The sequence below is a fragment of the Trachypithecus francoisi genome, unplaced genomic scaffold, assembly GCF_009764315.1.
Source record: "Trachypithecus francoisi isolate TF-2019V2 unplaced genomic scaffold, Tfra_2.0 Lachesis_group12, whole genome shotgun sequence".
NCBI lineage: Eukaryota > Metazoa > Chordata > Mammalia > Primates > Cercopithecidae > Trachypithecus > Trachypithecus francoisi.
In genome coordinates, this window is record NW_022681457.1 from 71,666,203 (window position 1) to 71,686,613 (window position 20,411).

At 46.0% G+C, this 20,411-nt stretch overlaps 1 protein-coding gene across 2 annotated transcripts; it reads left to right on the top strand.

The window, feature by feature from the left end:
* The first annotated feature begins 3,110 nt into the window (after positions 1-3,110).
* LOC117092579 (cytochrome c oxidase assembly factor 7) lies at positions 3,111-15,836 on the top strand. 2 transcript variants are annotated; one of them, XM_033226349.1, is made up of 3 exons: positions 3,111-3,267; positions 8,574-8,714; positions 14,498-15,836. In XM_033226349.1, exons 1-3 carry the CDS (start codon positions 3,162-3,164, stop codon positions 14,944-14,946), a joined length of 696 nt encoding a protein of 231 aa, XP_033082240.1. In that variant the 5' UTR covers positions 3,111-3,161; the 3' UTR covers positions 14,947-15,836. The 2 variants fall into 2 exon arrangements, with proteins under 2 accessions (XP_033082240.1, XP_033082239.1); XM_033226348.1 differs by having other exon boundaries at positions 3,116-3,322.
* The last annotated feature ends 4,575 nt before the right edge of the window (positions 15,837-20,411 follow it).

The following is a 20,411-nucleotide window of genomic DNA, read 5'->3' on the forward strand; positions in this document are numbered from 1 at the left end:
CCGGGCACAATCAAGACATTGTGATTATAATAAGAATGAGCTAAGACCACATGGACAATGTCAAATTGAAGCAGAGAACTTAAGAAGTCAAGCCAAAAAAAAAACAAAAAACAAAACAAAAAATACAGGGGAAAAGCACTCTAGGGCAGAGGCAACAGTAAGTTCAAACAGATCACGAGGTCAGGAGTTCAAGACCAGCCTGGTCAACATGGTGAAACCCCGTCTCTACTAAAAATACAAAAATTAGGCGGGTGCGGTGTAATCCCAGCTATTCGGGAGGCTGAGGAAGGAGAATTGCTTGATACCGTAAGGCGGAGGTTGCGGTGAGCCAAAATCGTGCCACTGCACTCCAGCCTGGACAAAAGAGCAAAACAAACAAAAAAAAGTGACCTCTTACTTGGTTCAGCCTCTCGTCACCAACTAACTCTCTTGTGCCCTCTACCGCTCAGGTGATTTCATTTAAATGAAGTTCAACTCAGAAAATAAAGGGCAACATTCCCAGATTTTAGTAATCTACATCACCCTGCTCTATTCTATCATTGAGCCCTATTCCATTCTTGGCCCTGTGACCAGCATACAGGACACAGAGGTCACAGTCTGGTGGGGGATACAGACTTCATGCCATTATTGGCATGACAAGAAACAGTCCTGGAACAGGAATGACTTTGAGCCAAGCGCTCTGCCAAGCACATTGTATACATGAACTTGTAGTCCTTCTGATAGCCATTACAAATGGATCTGCATTTACAGAAGAGGATTCAGACTCACAAACATGATTGGTTTAAGGTCACAATTTAATAAACATGGAACATGGATTCTGAACTAAGATCTGTCCCCCCTCCAAAGCCAATTCTTTCTTTCCTACTACACTATACCAAAATAAACCAAGTGGTGTGGAACACCAAAATGGGAGCATCTAAATCTAATTTGAATGTGTGTGGTTGTTGTGTCTGGAAAGACTTTACATAGAAGAGTATTTCTGATTTGGGTCAAAAAGGGTGGTCCAGGCATCAAGAGCAGAGGTAAACAGGGAGACAAACTTGAGATCTATTCAGATAACAGAAGGTTGGTGGGATGTGGGGGAAGAGAGGCAGAATATAAGGCTAGAATCAGATTGCACAGGATCTTGAAGGCCATCCTAAAGAAGATGACCTCAAACCAAAGTTCAAGGATTTCCATCCTGGGTCATGGGATTCCTATACTGAGGAGTACCCTAAGGTGATCAGGGTATGAGAAACCACAGGTAAATGTGGTATATTGCCTGGAATGTCAATTTTACTCAAAGGCTTAGGGGGAAAAGGCAATTTTCTGTTATCCTATGAAAGATGTATTATGGGGAATTGAATGTAAAATCATATGAATTTAAAAAATAAAACTGGGATTTCAGACATTATTGGCTGCGCTCCAATAAATACGTAGTTGGAAATAGTCCATTCTTTGCTGCCATTGGGGATAGCTTAGTAATGGAGCCATCTGGAAAGCATTGTTATAGGCAATGGGAAGTCATGGATTTAGCTCCATTGAGAATTCAAAAGTAGGGCTGGATGGGATTCAAAGATGAATGGGAAGTCAGCTGGGCATGGTGGCTCACACCTGTAATCCCAGCACTTTGGGAGGCCGAGGCCAGCAGACCACCTGAGGTCAGGAGTTTGAGACCAGCCTGGCCAATATGGTGAAACCCTGTCTCTACTAAAAACACAAAAAATTAGCCAGGCATGGTGGTGGGCGCCTGTAATCCCAGCTACTCAGGAGGCTGAGGCACGGGAATCACTTGGACCTGGGAGGCAGAGGTTGCAGTAAGCTGAGACGGCGCTATTGCACTTCAGCCTGGGCAACAAGAACAAAACCCTGTCTCCAAAAAAAAAAAAAAAAAAAAAAAAAGAGATGAATAGGAAGTCATTGTCCATCTAGGCTTTATGGAACTGATGATTCTTAGCAGGAACAGGAGCAGGAAAACAAAGCAAAAAGTAGGTAAACTTCCTCTCCTCGCTGTCTCCTTGACATGTCCCTTTTCTACCTCATTCTTTTTTTTTTTTTTTTTAAGACGGTTTTGCTCTTGTCGCCCAGGCTGGAATGCAATGGTGCAATTTCGGCTCACATGCAACCTCCACCTCCCAGGTTAAAGCAATTCTCCTGCCTTAGCCTCCCGAAGAGCTAGGATTACAGGTGTGCGCCCTGTAATTCTGTATTTTTAGTAGAGACCCCTGCTAATTTTGTATTTTTAGTAGAAACAGAGTTTCACTAGATTGGCCAGGCTGGTCTCGAACTCTTGACCTCAGGTGATCCACCCGCCTCGGCCTCCCAAAGTGCTGGGATTACAGGCATGAACCACCGCGCCCGGTCTCATTCATTTATTCATTAAAAAAAACGATTGCATACCAACTCCCTCACTGTGTGACCTTGGACAAATTAATTTCTCTGTACTTTAGTTTTCTTATCTATAGAACGGGGATAATAATAATACCTTCCCCACAGTGTCACTGTGAGTGTAAGTTTACAGTGACATGTTATATAATGAGAATTAAATGAGTTAATTCATATAAAGCTCTTAGAGCCTGGAACAAAGTTCAGCACTGTTTGAGTACTAGGTGTTATACTAGTGACGTTGCTACACCCTTCACTGCTACTGTTCCAGTTAACATCTCCCACAGCCATTCATTGCTTAGGTAATTCATGTTGGTGGCCAAGACAGGTCTGGGAAGAAGAGAGATGAATCAGACTGCTCACTGCACTTTGTCCAGCTACACCTGGCACATATAGAAGGTCCTCTAAATGCTTGCTGAATGGATAAGCGAATGTCTTCCTATCGAACTCCGAGTTCTTTGAAGGCAGGGACTATATTCCTAGCTGTCATAACCCTAGAACAATGCACCTGGTAAGGCACATTGTAGGCTGAGGAATTATACATGGATAAATGACTGCAGGTGGAAAACCACTAAGGCTACAAAGCGAGCATTGATAAGGTGCTGCAGAGAGACCGCCCCCAGTTTCAGGAAGAGGGTTAGCCTTGGAAGTGTGGCTGTCCAACGGCGCAAGGGCTGCTGGGAAAGGCAGCCTCGTCTGGCTCGCCCGGGGATCCCGGGAGAGTGCCGCGGGCTGCGTCAGCCCCACGCCCCGCCCCCTCCGCCGGCTCACGTGACCGTCTCTGGGCAGCGCAAACCATGGCCGGCTTGGTGGACTTCCAGGATGAGGAGCAAGTTAAGTCCTTTTTGGAGAACATGGAGGTGGAGTGCAACTACCATTGCTACCACGAGAAGGACCCGGACGGTGAGCGCCTCCAGCGCAGCCCGGCGACGCGTCGGGGAGAGGCGCGCCGGGAGAGGTCGGGTCTGTGACCTCTGAGAGGCTGGAGAAGGAATCACGTGGCTGGCGGGGGACGTGGGTCTGTGGGTCGCGGTGACTGCGTGTGTTGGGAAGGGCGATGTGTCCCGGGAAGACCGAGCCTGGAGGCAGGGGCGGGTAGGAAGAGACGTGCTGGGGCTTTTGGGTTAGGGACTGGGGATCCATCGGTGAACAGATGAAATTCCCTGCCCTCGTGGAGCTTCCAAGCTAGTGCGGGGAGTCGGGCAGTAAGCCTCAGGTAATTCATGAAATCGTGTTCGAAAGTAGTAAGTACCTGCCGGGCGCGGTGGTTCACGCCTGTAATCCCAGAACTTTGGGAGGCCGAGACGGGCGGATCACGAGGTCAGGAGATCGAGACCATCCTGACTAACACGGTGAAACCCCGTCTCTACTAAAAATACAAAAAATTAGCCAGGCGTGGTGGCAGGCGCCTGTAGTCCCAGCTACTCGGGAGGCTGAGGCAGGAGAATGGCGTGAACCCGGAAGGCGGAGCTTGCAGTGAGCGGAGATCGGCCACTGCACTCCAGCCTGGGCGACAGAGCGAGACTCTGTCTCAATAAATAAATAAATAAATAAGTAAATAAATAAATAAAGTAGTAAGTGCTGTGGAAAAAGGACTGGGTGAAGGGCATCAGGAGGGCAGAAGGGCAGTTTTAAATTGAGTGATGAGGGAAGATCACTGAGAAAGTGGCAATTGAATAAAGGCTTGAAGAAGATAAGGGAGTGAACCATGCAGATCTTACCATAGGTAACAGCTGGCAAAGAGGCCCTGAAGCACAAATGTGTCCCGTGTGTTGTGTGAACATTGAATTGACTTGAGAGTATAGGTGGATGGTGGTGACCAGAGGGGTCCACCCAGAGCAGCCAATACCTTTCAGTGGTTTTCTTCTTCCTGCTTTATTTTTATTTTTTATATTTTCTTTCTTTTTTGAGGTAGTATCTCACTATGTTGTCCAGGCTGGTCGCAACTCCTGGGCTCAAGTGATCCTCCCGTTTTTTTTTGTTTTTTTCGAGACTGAGTCTCACTCTGTCACCCAGGTTGGAGTACAGTGCCTCCATCTCAGCTCACTGCAACCTCTGCCTCCTAGGTTAAAGCAATTCTCCTGCCTCAGCCGCCCGAGTAGCTGGATTTACAGGCGCCCACCACCATGCCCAGCTAATTTTTGTATTTTAGTAGAGACAGAGTTTCACCATGTTAGCCAGGCTGGTCTCAAACTCCTGACCTCAAGCAATCCATCTTCCTTGGCTTCCCAAAGTGCTGGGATTACAGGTGTGAGCCACTGTGCCCAGCCTTTTTTTTTTTTTTTTCTTTCAAATAAAGGTCTGGTGTGGCACAAGCCCGTAATCCCAGTTCTCTGGGAGGCTGAGGTGAGGCAGGAGGATCGCGTGAGGCCAGGATTTCAAGACCAGCCTGGGCAACATGGTGAAACCCTGTCTCTACTAAAAAAAATAGAAAAGAAAAAAGTGACACTGGCCCTACCTTCTAATAGCTTGCAGTTTAGTTTGCAGAAATGACCTAGCTATTCCTTGAAGCTGATCCATAACATAGAGCATAACGTAACCATATACATATCATAACATAGTCATGAAACAGAGTTGCTCTGCAGTATGATGGCTTAAAAAGAACCTGGGGTTGGGCGGAGCACGGTGGCTCATGCCTGTAATCCCAGCACTTTGGGAGGCCGAGGTGGGCAGATCACCTGAGGTCAGGAGTTCAAGACCAGCCTGACCAATATGATGAAACTCTGTCTCTACTAAAAATATAAAAATTAGCCAGATGTGGTGGCATGTGCCTGTAATCCCAGCTACTGGGGAGGCTGAGACAGGAGAACTGCTTGGACCCGGGAGGCGGAGGTTGCAGTGAGCCGAGATCACACCATTGCACTCCAGCCTGGGCAACAAGAGCGAAACAACGTCTCAAAAAAAAAAAAAAAAGAACCTGGGGTTGTTCTTTGAGAGCTGGTCCATGTCCTAAGTATAGAAAGAACTTATAGGAATTGGGGTCACTAAGGAACAGGGTGGTTAGGGAAGACTTTGAAGGGAGGTCTGGAGGGCTGGGCAAGTGTTGATTAAATAGAGGAGAGGGTGGGAGAAGAAAGTGCTATCTTTTGGAAGGTTGAAGTCAGGATGTAATACATTTGAAGTGGGAGTCCGGGCCACAGTATGTCGGGGCTTGAATGCCAGAGTAAGGAATATAGACTTTGCTCTGTAGGCAGTGGAGAGCAAAACATGTCAGACAAGCAAGTTATTGGAATCGGGAAGGGTAGATATATCAAAAGGACTGGCTGCAGCACTTTAGGAGACCTGAGAAGAGGCTGTAGTTACCGTAGCAACTGGGGTAGTAGTTTCCTTGCATGTCAGGCTCTCTTATCTGGATAACTGAAGTTGCCTTCTAACCTGTCCCTGTCTTTGCACTTTACTCCCTTGAAATCCATTTCTACTCACAGATAAACTGATATTTTAATTTTAATTTTGTTATGTTAAATATTAGATTTTAAAATAACATATTTGTTATCAATGCCCAATTATATGCTCTCACATACTTAAATTCCTCCATACTCACCCAGGCATATATGAACATACATACCAGAGTAACGTTTTTGTGGGGTTGTTTGTTTTTGGTGGCTTTTTGGTTGTTTTTTGAGACAGGGTCTTACTCTGTTGCCCAGGCTGGAGTGTAGTGGCGCGATCTCGGCTCACTGCAACCTCTGCCTCCCAGGTTCAAGCACTTCTGCCCCAGCCTCCCAAGTAGCTGGGATTACAGGCATGTGCCACCACACCTGGCTTTTTTTTTTTTTTTTTTTTTTTTTTCCTGAGACTGAGTCTTGCTCTGTTGCCCAGGCTTGAGTGCAGTGGCATGATATCAGCTCACTGCAACCTCAGCCTCCCAGGTTCAAGTGATTCTCCTGCCTCAGCCTCCCGAGTAGCTGGAATTACAAGTGTGTGCCACCAAGCCTGGCTAATTTTTGTATTTTTAGTAGAGACAGGATTTCACCATGTTGGCCAGGCTGGTCTTGAACTCCTGACCTCAAGTGATCTACCTTCCTTGGCCTCCCAAAATGCTGGGATTATAGGCATGAGCCACCACACCTGGCCTGAACCATATTACTTATTTTCTTAAAACCCTCCAGTGGTTTACTGTTTCAGTTGGAAAAAAATCGTAACTGCATCCTATGTTTCACAAGGCCTGGGGTCTCGTCCCTACCTTCCTTCTTCATTTCCTGACCCTTCTCCTTGGTTCAGCCATGTTGTACCTTATTTGTGCCAAACTTATTCGCCCTTTCAGGTCTTTGTATTTACTGTTCCTTGTGCCAGGACTTTGTGCCCCTGCCCATTTTGTTGTCTTTTAATTTCATTTTTTTTTTTATTTTTAAATTTGTTCCAAATCCCTGCCCCACTCCCATTCCATTGTCTTTAAATAGCTAGTGCTTTCTTGTTATTGAGGCCACAGCCCCTCCCCGGGGCCCAGTCTTTGTTAGCCATTCACCCAAAGTGGACAGCAAACAGTTATCCTGTTTTATTTCAGTCATAGCATTTATTTATTTATTTATTATTTATTTATTTATTTATTTATTTGTATACATTTAAGGAGTACAAGTGCAGTTTTGTTACATGGATATATTGCCTGGTTGTGAAGTCTGGGCTTGTTTTTTTTTGAGACAGAGTTCCGCTCTTGTTGCCCAGGCTGTAGTGCAATGGCCCATCTCGGCTCACCGCAATCTCCGCCTCCTGAGTTGAAGTGATTCTCTGCCTCAGCCTCCCAGGTAGCTGGGATTATAGGCATGCACCACCATGCATGGCTAATATTTTTGTATTTTTAGTAGAGACAGGGTTTCTCCATGTCAGGCTGGTCTAGAACTCCCGACCTCAGGTGATCTGCCCTCCTCGGCCTCCCAAATTGCTGGGGAAGTCTGGGCTTTTAATATAACCATCACCCAAATAATGCACTTGTACCTGTTAAGTAATTTCTTCCTCCCACCCTTCCCAATCTCCAGTGTCTATTATTCCACACTCTCTGTGTCCATATGTACACAGTATTTAGCTCCCACTTATAAGTGAGGACATGCAGTATTTCACTTCCTGTTTCTGAGTTGTTATAATCATAACATTTATTACTGTTTGAATAAATTTTGTTCATTTACTTATTGTATTTCCTCCCCTAGAATGTAAATTTTAGGAGGGCAAATGAGTATATTCTCATTCTAGAATATACTCTAGAATATTCTATATTCTAGAACCATGTCTGGTACATAGATGCATAGAGATGCTCAAATATTTGTTGAGTGAAAATGAATGAGAGAGACATGTTGTCACCAGGGGTTAAGAAGAGGGGAGAGAGATTAAGGAGAGAGGTTTACTGGGACTGGGAGACTGCCAAGGAAGTGGAGCCTGTTTCCATAGAAGCTGCCACCTCTACTCTTCCTTTTTGGCTTTCATGTTCCTACCCTGGCTGAGGAGTAAGGTATAGTCATCACAGCACCCTTTTCTTTTTCTTTTCTTTTTTTTTTTTTTTAAGACAGAGTCTCGCTGTGTCACCCAGGCTGGAGTGCAGTGGCACGATCTCAACTCACTGCAACCTCTGCCCCCTGGGTTCAAGTGATTCTCCTGCCTTGGCCTCCCAGGTAGCTGGGATTACAGGTGTGTGCCACCACACCTGGCTGATTTTTTAATATTTTTCCACTCCTGGATAATTTTTTTGTATTTTTAGTAGAGACAGGGTTTCACCCTGTCCAGGCTGGTCTCGAACTCCAGACTTCAGCCTTCTAAGTACTGGGATTACAGATATGAGCTACCAAGCCTGGCCCAGCACCGTTTTCTTGATGCTACAAAGACTAGTCTATGAGCCTTTTAGGTTTTCATTGTTTTACCATTGAACTTCATGAGAGATTCCAAAACTAGCAAAGTTTCAATCATGGAAGTCAGTGGGTATTTGGGCGTGGCTGACAGGGAGCAGAAGGGCTGGTGAGTGATGGAGCCAATGCAGGGACTGAGGTTTCCCCAGGCCATATATTGCTCAGTCCATGGCTATGGGGAGACAATGTCATTTGTAGGTATGGCTAAACACCACCTACATTCTTTGTGGTAAGGTCAACTTGCGACATCTCAGGAGGACATAGGCTGTCTTAAAAGACATAGCCTGGCCTGCCACACCTGGGCACCCCCTACCCCAAGCCCCCACTGTGAAGCAACAGCCCCAGACATGGAGAACAGCCCTTGCCCTCTCTTTGCAGGTTGCTATCGGCTGGTGGACTATTTGGAAGGGATCCAGAAGAATTTTGATGAGGCTGCCAAGGTGTTGAAGTTTAACTGTGAAGAGAACCAGCACAGCGATAGTTGCTACAAACTGGGGACCTACTATGTGACTGGAAAAGGTAAGGGTAAGGAGGGCCTGCTTTTTGGGTCCTTGTCACTGATAGCAGTGCTGGCCTCACACCTGAGCCCCATGATGAGCTCTTGCAGAAGGGTCTCACAGGCATTGGGCAAGTGCATTGTAGGAAGACGGAGAGGTGGGAGTTCAGCAGAGCGATGTGGGGAGGAACACAGCCTTTCAAGTTAGGTAAACCTTAGGGAATGCTATTTGCAAATAGTGGGATCTTGAGCCAATCACTGCAACTCTGTGCACGTAGTTACGTCACCTGTAAATTGGAGGGAAATAGTACTTGCTTCGTAGGGTTGTGAGGATTAAATAGGATAGTATAGAAAAAGGCATCAGCATGTGCCTGACACAGAGTAAGGGGTCAGTAATTATAATTGTCTTGCTTCTGTCTTTTCTCCTACTCTAATTGTGGTTATCACTGGCATAGTGTTTACATTATGTATGGCTAAATAACAGATCACCTCAGTAGTTTCTGTGGGTCAAGAATTTGGGAGTGGTTTAGTGGGGGTACCTCAGGGTGTCTCATGAGGTTATAGTCAGACATTGGCCATGGAACCAGGGCTGTAGTCATTGGAAGGCTTGACTGAAGTTGGAGTTTCCAGTTCTAAGATGACTCACTCTGATGGCTGGTAACAGAGGCCTCTGTTCCTTACCAGCTGTTATTGGGAGAGCTCAGATCATCATGACATGGTTCTCTCCATGGGCTGCTTGAGTGTCCTCATGACATGGCGTCTGGCTTCCCCCAGAGTGAGTAATTTAAAGGAGACAACAAGATAGAATCCACAGTGTCTTCTATGACCTATCTTTGGAAGTCACATGCTTTTCATTTCTATCACATATTTATTAGATGTAGCCTACACTAAGGGAAAGGACTTAAATTCCACTTCTTGAAGAGGAAGGAATATTAAAGAACTTATGGACATATTTAAAACCACCACAGGCCGGGCGCAGTGGGTCATGCCTGTAATCCCAACACTTTGGAAGGCCAAGGCAGGTGGATCACGAGGTTAGGAGTTCAAGACCAGCCTGACCAACATGGTGAAACCCCATCTCTACTAAAAATACCAAAAAAAAAAACTAGCTGGGCGTGGTGGCACACACCTGTAATCCCAGCGACTCAGGAGGCTGTGGCAGGAGAATCACTTGAACCCTGGAGGCAGAGGTTGCAGTGAGCCGAGATCATACCACTGCACTCCAGCCTGGGCGACAGAGCAAGACTCCATCTCACAAAAAAAAACAAAAAAAACCCAACACAAATAAGCAATAGGACCTTTGACAGGCAGCGTTTTTTTTTTTTTTGACAGGTTCTTGTTCTGTTTCTCAGACTGGAGTGCAGTGATGAAATCATAACTCACTGCAGCCTTGAGCTCCTGGGCTCAAGCAATCCTCCTGCCTCAGCCTCCCCAGTAGCTGGAACTAAAGGCACGTGCCCCCATGCTTGGCTAATTTTTTACTTTTTGTAGAGACAAGATCTAACTATGTTGCCAGGCTGGTCTCAAACTCCTGGCCTCAAGCAGTCCTTGCACCTTGGCTCCCAAAGTGCTAGGGTCAGGTGAGAGCCACTGCACCTGGCCAAGGATGTCTTTTTTTTTTTTTTTTTGAGACAGGGTCCCACTCTGTCGCCCAGGCTGGAGTGCAGTGGCATGATCTTGGCTCACCGCAACCCCTGCCTGCCAGGCTCAAGCGATTCTCCTGCCTCAATCTTCCGAGTAGCTGGGATTACAGGGGTGTGTGACACTACCACCCAGCTAATTTTTGTAGTTTTAGTAGAGATGAGGTTTCACCATGTTGGCCAGGCTGGTCTTGAACTAACCTCACATGATCCACCCCTGCCTTGGCCTACCAAAATGCTGGGATTACAGGTGTGAGCCACTGTGCCCGGCCCCATTTTAATTTTTTAAACTAAATTTTAGGCCAGGTGTGGTGGCTCACTTGAGCCCAGGAGGTGGAGGCTGCAGTGAGCTGAGATTGCTCCACTGCACTCCAGCCTGGGCCACAGAGCAAGACTCTGTCTCTAAATAAATAAATGAAAATAAAAATGATTCTAACCTTTTAATATTTTTTCTAAACTCTCGATAGCCCTAGTGGCTCATTTAGGAAATTTCACTATGGGCTAGAAATATTAATTTGTAGGTCAGCAGTTTCCTTAGTTTCGCTTCAATTTGGTTTTCTTCTGATAACTTCAAGTAAAATCAAAGTTAAATTCTTTACTTACAAATAGCATCTGCGATCCAATTTTTCCAAACACTTCTATCTAGTATATATTCAACCAGCCAGCATTTGATGTGAACACAAGCTATAAAGATGACTGGAATGGTGTTCACTTAATGATAATGATGGTTATTACTAGATGGTGGATTTGGAATGGTTATTTAAAAGAATAATGTTAAAATGTTTATATTTTTTGAGATCGAGTAATGGTACATGGGGATTTGAAGTTTTGCACACATACAAATGAGTAAAAAAAGTGAGCCCTGCCACCACTTCTACTTAGAAGTATTTGTTAGTGATTTCCCATTGTTTTTAAGATTAAATTCAGAGGTCCTTAATGTGACCCTGCATGATCTGGTCCCTGCTTGCCTGTCTTGCACTGTACTTTTCCTCCATGCTCTTTTCACACTTAAAATCATCTTTTTTTTTTTGGTGAGACAGGGTCTCACTCCATTGCTGAGGCTGAGTGCAGTGGCTCAATCATAGCTCATAGCAGCCTTGACCTCCTGGGCTCGAGCAGTCCTCCCACTTCAGCCTCCTGAGTAGCTGAGCTGTTTTTGATTATTTTGTAGAGATGGGGTCTGGCTATGTTGCCCAGGCTAGTTGCAAACTCCTGGATGCAAGTGATCCTCCTACCTTGGCCTACCAAAGTGCTGAGATTACAGGCCTGACCCACCACGCCCAGCGAAAATCATACATTTATTTGTATTGTTATTTATTTAGAGGTGAGGTCTTGCACTCTTGCTCAGACTAGAGTGCAGTGGTGCAAAACTATAGTCCCATGCCCCCATGCATGGCTAATTTTAAATTTTTTATAGAGACAGAGTCTCACTATGCTGCCCAGGCTGATCTTGAACTCCTGGCCTCCTGAGGTCTTCCTGCCTGGGCCTCTCAAAGTGCCGGGATCACTGGCCACCGTCCCTGGCCTGTATGGTTATTTCATGTCTGTCTCATTAGCCCATAAGACAGGTCTCATTAGGCCTCAAAAGCAGGACAGTGTCGTTTGTTCCCCAGGACCTAGCATAGCAATTGGCAACTATTCAGTATACAGTTGTCCCTCAGTATATTTGGGAAATTCGTTCCAGGACCCTCATTCCATTCTGCCACAGATAACGAAGTCTGATGCTGCTCACATCTGTTATATAAAAATGGCAGAGTATTTGCATATAACCCTACCCATATTCTTCTGTGTATTTTGTTTGTTTATTTGTTTGTATGTTTTGAGATGGAGTCTTGCTCAGTTGCACAGGCTGGAGTGCAGTGATACGATCTCAGCTCACTACAACCTCTACCTCCTGGGTTCAAGAAATTTTCCTGCCTCAGCCTCCCGAGTAGCTGGGATTATAGGCACCCACCATCATGCCCAGCTAATTTTTTTTTTTTTTTTGAGACAGAGTTATGCTCTGTTGTCCAGGCTAGAGTGCAGTGGCATGATCTCCACTCACTACAAGCTCCGCCTCTGGGGTTCATGCCGTTCTTCTGCCTCAGCCTCCCTGAGTAGCTGGCATTACAGGCCCCTCCCACCATGCCCAGCTAATTTTTTTGTATTTTTAGTAGAGACAGGGTTTCACCATGTTGGCCAGGCTCGTCTCGAACGCCTGACCTCGTGATCCACCCACCTCAGCCTCCCAAAGTGCTGGGATTACAGGCATGAGCCACCGCGCCCAGCCTAATTTTTGTATTTTTGTAGAGATGGGGTTTCACCATGTTGGCCAGGCTGGTCTTGAACCTCCTGATCTCAGGTGATCCGCCCACCTTGGCCTCCCAAAGTGCTGGGATTATAGGCGAGAGCCACTGCACCTGGCCTCCTGTGTATTGTAAATTAATTACTTAGAACAGGGGTGTTCAATCTTTTTGCTTCCCTGGGCCACACTGTAAGAAGAATTGTCTTGGACCATATATAAAATACAGTAATGATAGCTGATGAGCTAAAAAAAAAAAAAATCTCATAGGCGAGGTGCAGTGGCTCACGCCTGTAATCCCAGCATTTTTCCCAGCATTTTGGGAGGCTGAGGCAGGTGGATCACAAGGTCAGGAGTTCAAGACCAGCCTGACCAACACGGTGAAACCCCATCTCTACTGAAAACACAAAAATTAGCCCAGCGTGGTGGCTCATGCCTGTAATCCCAGCTACTCAGGAGGCTGAGGCAAGATAATCACTTGAACCCTGGAGGCAGGGGTTGCAGTGAGCCGAGATCACGCCACTGCACTCCAGCCTGGGTGACAGAACAAGACTCCATGTCAAAATAATAATAATAATAATAATAATTTCATAATGTTTTAAGAAAGTTTATGAATTTGTGTTAAGCCACATTCAAAGCCATCCCAGGCTCGTGGGTTGGACAATCTTGACTTAGACTATCTAATACAATGTCAATACTGAGTAAATAATTGTTCTATTTTATATATTTTGTATTTTTTAATTGTATTGTTATTTTTTCGCTAATATTTTTGACGTGTGGTTGGTTGAACCCATGGATATGGAGGGTCCACTGTATGTTTGAATTAATGAACAATTAAATGCCTTTAATATGCCATGTTCTCACTGTAACCCCATGAGGTAGATATTATTATCATTCCTAATTTTCACCTCCTTGACCTGTTTGAGTTTCCTCATAAGGTATTATTTGAACAAAAGATTCTATGGCTGAGAAAGCTAGGAGGTCTGTGCACTGTGGCAGGCTACCTTTCATGCTGCCTGAGCTCATAGTATGGACAGTTTTTTTTCTTTTTGAAGTAAGGTCTTGCTCTGTCGCCCAGGTCGATCTCGAATTCCTGGCCTCAAGCAATCATCCTGCACAAAGTGCTAGGATTACAGATGTGAGCCACTATGCTCAGTCTTTTTTTTTTTTTTTTTTTTTGAGACAGAGTCTCGCTCTGTCGCCCAGGCTGGAGTGCAGTGGCCGGATCTCAGCTCACTACAAGCTCCGCCTCCTGGGTTCACGCCATTCTCCTGCCTCAGCCTCCCGAGTAGCTGGGACTACAGGCGCCCGCCATCTCGCCCGGCTAATTTTTTTTTTTTTTGTATTTTTAGTAGAGACGGGGTTTCACCGTGTTAGCCAGGATGGTCTCGATCTCCTGACCTCGTGATCCACCCGTCTCGGCCTCCCAAAGTGCTGGGATTACAGGCTTGAGCCACCGCGCCCGGCCCTATGCTCAGTCTTAAACTTTATTCAGGAATTGTTGCTGGCCAGGTGTGGTGGCTCACGCTTGTAATTTCAGCACTTTGGAAGGCCAAGGTGGGACCATCGCTTGAGTCCCAGAGTTTAAGACCAGCCTAGGCAACATAGTGAGATCCTGTCTCTACAAAAAAATTTAAAAATTCGCCGGGCATAGTGGTGTGTGCCTGTAGTCCCAGCTACTTGGGGAGGCTGAGATGGGAAGATTGCTTTAGCCTGGGAGGTTGAGGCTGCAGTGAGCTGTGATCATGCCAGTGCACTCCAGCCTGGGTAACAGAGCAACACCCTTTCTCCAAAAAAAAAAAAAAATTATTCGCTGACTTTGGCCTGAGACATTTAGGTTGTGTCCTGGCTTGGGTTTATTTTTTCGTACTTTCCTTCCTCTCAGGTGGTCTGGCCCAGGACCTGAAAGCTGCCGCCAGGTGCTTTTTGATGGCGTGTGAGAAGCCCGGAAAGAAGTCTATAGCAGCATGTCACAACGTTGGCCTCCTGGCACATGATGGACAGGTTAATGAGGATGGCCAGCCCGACCTGGGGAAGGCCAGGGACTACTACACAAGGGCCTGTGATGGCGGCTATGCTTCCAGCTGCTTCAACCTCAGTGCCATGTTCCTGCAGGGTGCCCCAGGCTTTCCTAAGGACATGGACCTGGCATGTAAATACTCCATGAAAGCCTGTGATCTGGGTCATATCTGGGCCTGTGCCAATGCCAGTCGCATGTACAAGCTGGGGGATGGTGTTGATAAGGATGAGGCCAAGGCCGAGGTGCTAAAAAATCGAGCCCAGCAGCTACACAAAGAACAGGAGAAAGGTGTCCAACCCTTAACTTTTGGGTAATGTGGCCCATCCTCCCTCCCAGGCAACAAACTGCTTGAGGCTGGCAGCTCCTGTTTCCGAAGACGGATGCAGCCCTTGAAGGTCAACCTGCTGCAGCAAGGAAACTTGGGACTTGAATTTGTAGCTCCCGTTATATGGATTCATTGCCCCAGCTACTGGAGTGTAGCCTACAATGTTTATATCAGTCAATATTCCTTTATCTGGGTGTTCTGTACAATGTTTATTACAGTCAATATTCCTTCATCTGGGGGTGTTCTGTGAAGATAGCCATGTTTATGGGGATCTTAGTTTTCAAACTCTGGCAATTCTGTGAAAAATAGGAGCAAACTAGAGAGCCCTAGAAATTGGTGGTAGGGAGGGGAGGATAGCAGGAAGTTTTAAAAATTGGCAGCCCCAGGCCCTAAAGGAATCAGCTATCATCATTTTCATCATTATTATTATTTTGGTTAGGATGGCTTGAAAATCAGAACATATCTTGGTTTACATAATCAAGGTCTTAAAGAACTAGGAACAGTTAAATAGTCCCGACTGCCAGCGTCTGACTTACATAATCATTGGTGTGGGCTTCATTTTGCGTTTAGAGTCACATCTTTCAGTAAATTCACAGAGATCAAGAGGGATGTGCAACATACAGCTTAAAGGCTGTTGTGCTTCAGAGTTGCTGAAGAAGATGAAACATCAGCCTGCCATCTTCTAGAAGAGACATTGGCAGTTAAAAATTAGCACCTCCAGTGTAGTCACCTGGCACTGCCCATCATGCTGAGGGAGCAGATTCTTCCCAAGGCAGCTTCAGCTAGGAGTTTGTAAGCAAGGACTTTGTGACACATTTGTCCCCTTTAACTGAGCCTTTTTCACTGTCCCTTTGAATAAACAATTTTGAGTGACTTACAGTTTGTGTTAATTAGTGTTCTTTCCAGATTCCAGGTCCCGCAGGGAGTATGTTCTTTGTGGTGGTTGTGCCTTTTAAGAACATTTGCGGCCAGGTGCGGTGGCTCACACCTGTAATCCCAGCACTTTGGGAGGCCAAGGCGGGCAGATCATGAGGTCAGGAGATTGAGGCCATCCTGGCTATCACGGTGAAACCCCGTCTCTACTAAAAATACAAAAAATTAGCCGGGCGTGGTGGTGGGCGCCTGTAGTCCCAGCTACTCGGGAGGCTGAGGCAGGAGAATGGCGTGAACCCGGGAGGCAGAGCTTGCAGTGAGCCAACCAAGATCGCGCCACTGCACTCCAGCCTGGGCGACAGAGCGAGACTCCGTCTCAAAAAAAAAAAATTTGCTTTTTCTGTTACCTCCCCAGCTTGTCACCAGGGGGCAAGCTTGTCATTTCCCTGCTGATAACAATACCATTCTGTCTGTCACCATCTACTGTTTTAGGCTTTTGTTTTGCAGCCGTCCTGAAAGGAAAGCTTGCTGTGTAAATGAAGGTTTGTGAGCACAGCAGCCAGCTTCTTAAGCTGTTAGAGGATGAGGACTTCCCCAAGTGCACAGAGGAGATTTCAAAAGACATCAAGTTCACTTTTTTAAAATGTAAAGTAGCTTTTGGTGCTAGCTTTTGTAAAGTAGCTTAAAATAAGCTAGGTCAGACCAGGCGTGGTGGCTTATGCCTGTAATCCTAGCATTTTGGGATGCCAAGGCAGGCAGATTACTTGAGGTCAGGAGTTCAAGACCAGCCTGGCCAACATGACGAAACCCCTTTCTCTACTAAAAATACAAAAATTAGGCCGGGCGCGGTGGCTCAAGCCTGTAATCCCAGCACTTTGGGAGGCCGAGACGGGCGGATCACGAGGTCAGGAGATCGAGACCATCCTGGCCAACACAATGAAACCCCATCTCTACTAAAAATACAAAAAAAAACTAGCCGAGCGACGTGGCGGGCGCCTGTAGTCCCAGCTACTTGGGAGGCTGAGGCAGGAGAATGGCGTGAACCCGGGAGGTGGAGCTTGCAGTGAGCTGAGATCTGGCCACTGCACTCCAGCCGGGCGACAGAGCAAGACTCCGTCTCAAAAAAAAAAAAAAAAAAAAAAAAATTAGCCAGGTGTGGCAGGCACCTGTAATCCCAGCTACCTGGGAGGTTGAGGCAAGAGAATCGCTTGAACCTGGGAGGCAGAGGTTGCAGTAAACAGATTGTGCCACTGCACTCCAGCCTGGGCAATACAGCAAAACTCTGTTTCAAAAACAAAAGCAAAACTAGCCTGGGTGCAGTGGCTCATGCTTGTAATCCCAGCACTTTAGGAGGCTGAGGCAGGTGGATCACGAGGTCAGGAGTTCGAGACCAGCCTGGCCAACATAGTGAAACCCCATCTCTACTAAAAATACAAAAATTATCTGGGTGTGGCACCTGTTGTCCCAGCTACTCGGGAGGCTGAGGCAGGAGAATTGCTTGAACCCAGGAGGCAGAGGTTACAGTAAGCCAAGACCACGGCATTGCGCTCCAGCCAGGTAACAGAGTGAGACAAAACACACACAAACACACACACAAAACTGTAGGTCAAAAAACATGAATACATGTTCAACATCACTAATCAGGGAAATGCAAATCAAAACCACAATGAACTCTTAAAATTCCACAGTAAGCAAACAACCTGATTAAAAAACAGGCCAAAACCCTTAACATATCTCAGCAAAGAAGATAGACAGGTGGCAAACAAGCATACGAAAAGATGCTCCATATAACATGTCATCAGGAAAATGCAAGTTAGAACAGCAGACCACTATACAACTATTAGAATGGCCAAAATCCAAAACACTGACAGCATGAAATGCTGGTAAAGTTGGAGCAACCAGAATTCTTTTTTTTTTTTTTTGAGACGGAGTCTCGCTCTGTCGCCCAGACTGGAGTGCAGTGGCCAGATCTCAGCTCACTGCAAGCTCCGCCTCCGGGGTTTACGCCATTCTCCTGCCTCAGCCTCCCGAGTAGCTGGGACTACAGGCGCCCGCCACCTCGCCCGGCTAGTTTTTTTGTATTTTTTTTTAGTAGAGACGGGGTTTCACCGTGTTAGCCAGGATGGTCTCGATCTCCTGACCTCGTGATCCGCCCGTCTCGGCCTCCCAAAGTGCTGGGATTACAGGCTTGAGCCACCGCACCCGGCCCAGAATTCTTATTTCTTGCTGATGGGAACACAAGATGGCACAGCCACTTTGGAAGACAGTTAAGCAGTTTCTTACAAAAACTAAGCAAGCTCTTACCATGTGATCCAGCAATCTTGATCTTTAGTATTTACCTGAAGGAATTCAAAACATGTCCACATAAAAACCAGCACATGGATGTTTATAGCAGCTTTATTTATAATTGCTAAAATTCAAACCAAAATGTCTTTCAGTAGGTAAACGGGTAAATTGTGGTGCATCTAGACATTATTCAGTGCTTAAATCAAGCTATGAAAAATTATGAGTTATTAAGCTACAAAAAGTCACAGAGGAACTTTAAATGAATGCTACTAAATGAAGCCAGTCTGAAAAGGCTTCATATTAAGTGATGCCAACTATATGACAATGGGATGTATTCTGGAAAAGGCAAAACTATGGAGACAGTAAAAACCAGTGGGCGGGGGAGGGGAGGGAGGAATAATTGGAATGCAGAAGATTTTTAGGGGCAGTGAAGCTACTCTGTATGATACTATGATGATAGATACCTGTCATTGTCCAACCCCCTAAAATGTACAACACCAAGAGTGAACCCTAATGTAAACTGTGGACTTGGAGTGATAATGATGTGTCAGTGTAGGTTCATCAATTACTGCAAATGTACCTCTTTGGTGGGAGATGTTGATAATGGCGGAGACTATGCATGTGTGGGACGACTATATGGGAAATCGCTGTACCTTCTCAATTTTGCTGTAAACCTAAAATTGCTCTAAAATATAAAGTCTATTAAACAAAACCACAGTGATATTGCCTCATATTCCATTAGGATGGCTACTATTAAACACAAAAACAAAGTAAGTGTTGTCAAGGATGTAGAGAAATTAGAACCCCGTGCACTGGTGCAGCTGCCCCAAAATGAAAAACAGAATTGCCGTTTGATTCAGCCATTGCACTTCTGGGTACATATCTGTGTTAGGCCATTCTTGCATTGCTATAAAGAAATACCTGAGACTGGGTAATTTATAAAGAAAAGTTTAATTGGCTCTCAGTTCTGCTGCCTGTACAGGAAGCACAGTGCTGTGCATCCTGTTGGCTTCTGGTGAGGCCTCAGAAGCTTACAATCATAGTGGAAGGCACAGGGGGAGCCGGTGTATCACATGGTGAGAAGGCAAGAGCAGGAGCAAGAGAGCGAGCAAGGGGAAATACCACACACAGATCTCCTGAGAACAGCACCAAGGGGAGGGTCCTAAACCATTCATGAGAAATCCAAACCATGATCCAGTCACCTCCCACCAAGCCCCACCTTCAACATTGGGGATTACATTTCAACATGAGATTTGTGGGGGACAAATATCCAAGCTATTTATATCCAAAAGAATTGAGGCCGGACGCGGTGGCTCAAGCCTGTAATCCCAGCACTTTGGGAGGCCGAGACGGGCGGATCACGAAGTCAGGAGATCGAGACCATGCTGGCTAACCTGGTGAAACCCCGTCTCTACTAAAAAAAAAATACAAAAAACTAGCCGGGCGAGGTGGTGGGCACCTGTAGTCCCAGCTACTCGGGAGGCTGAGGCAGGAGAATGGCGTAAACCCGGGAGGCGGAGCTTGCAGTGAGCCGAGATCTGGCCACTGCACTCCAGCCTGGGTGACAGAGCGAGACTCCGTCTCAAAAAAAAAAAAAAAAAAAAAAAAGAATTGAAAGCAGGGTCTCCAAGAGGTATCTATACCCATATTCTTAGCAGCACTATTCACAGTAGCCAAAGGGTAGAAGGAACCCAAATGCCATCAGCAGATGAATGAATACACAAAAGGTGGGATGTATATGCAATGGAATATTATTCAGCCTGTAAAAGGAAGGAAATTCTGACACATGCCACACAACATGGCTGAACCTTGAGGACATCATGCTAAGAGAGTCACAAAAAGACATGCTGTGTATGAGGCATCTGAACTCAGGTATGAGTCGTATATAAACTCAGAAACAGAAAGTACAGGTGGTTGCCAGGGGCTGGGGTGAGGGGGAAATGAGTTTTTTGCTTTTGGTTTTGTTTTGAGATAGGCTTTGTTCTGTTGCCTAGGCTGGAGTGCAGTGGTGCTATCATAGCTCACTGCAGCCTCTAACTCCTGGGCTCGGGTGATCCTCCCACCTCAGCTTCCTGAGTAGCTGGGACTATAGGTACACACCACCACACCCAGCTAATTTTTGTATTTTTTATAGAGATGAGGTTTTGCCATATTGCCCAAGCTGGTCTTAAACTCCTGAGCTCAAGTGATTCTTCCACCTCGGCCTCCCAAAGTTCTGGGATTATAGGTGTGAGCCACCGTGACTGGCCAAAATGAGTTGTTTAATAGGTAAAGAGTTTCAAATTTGTAAGATGA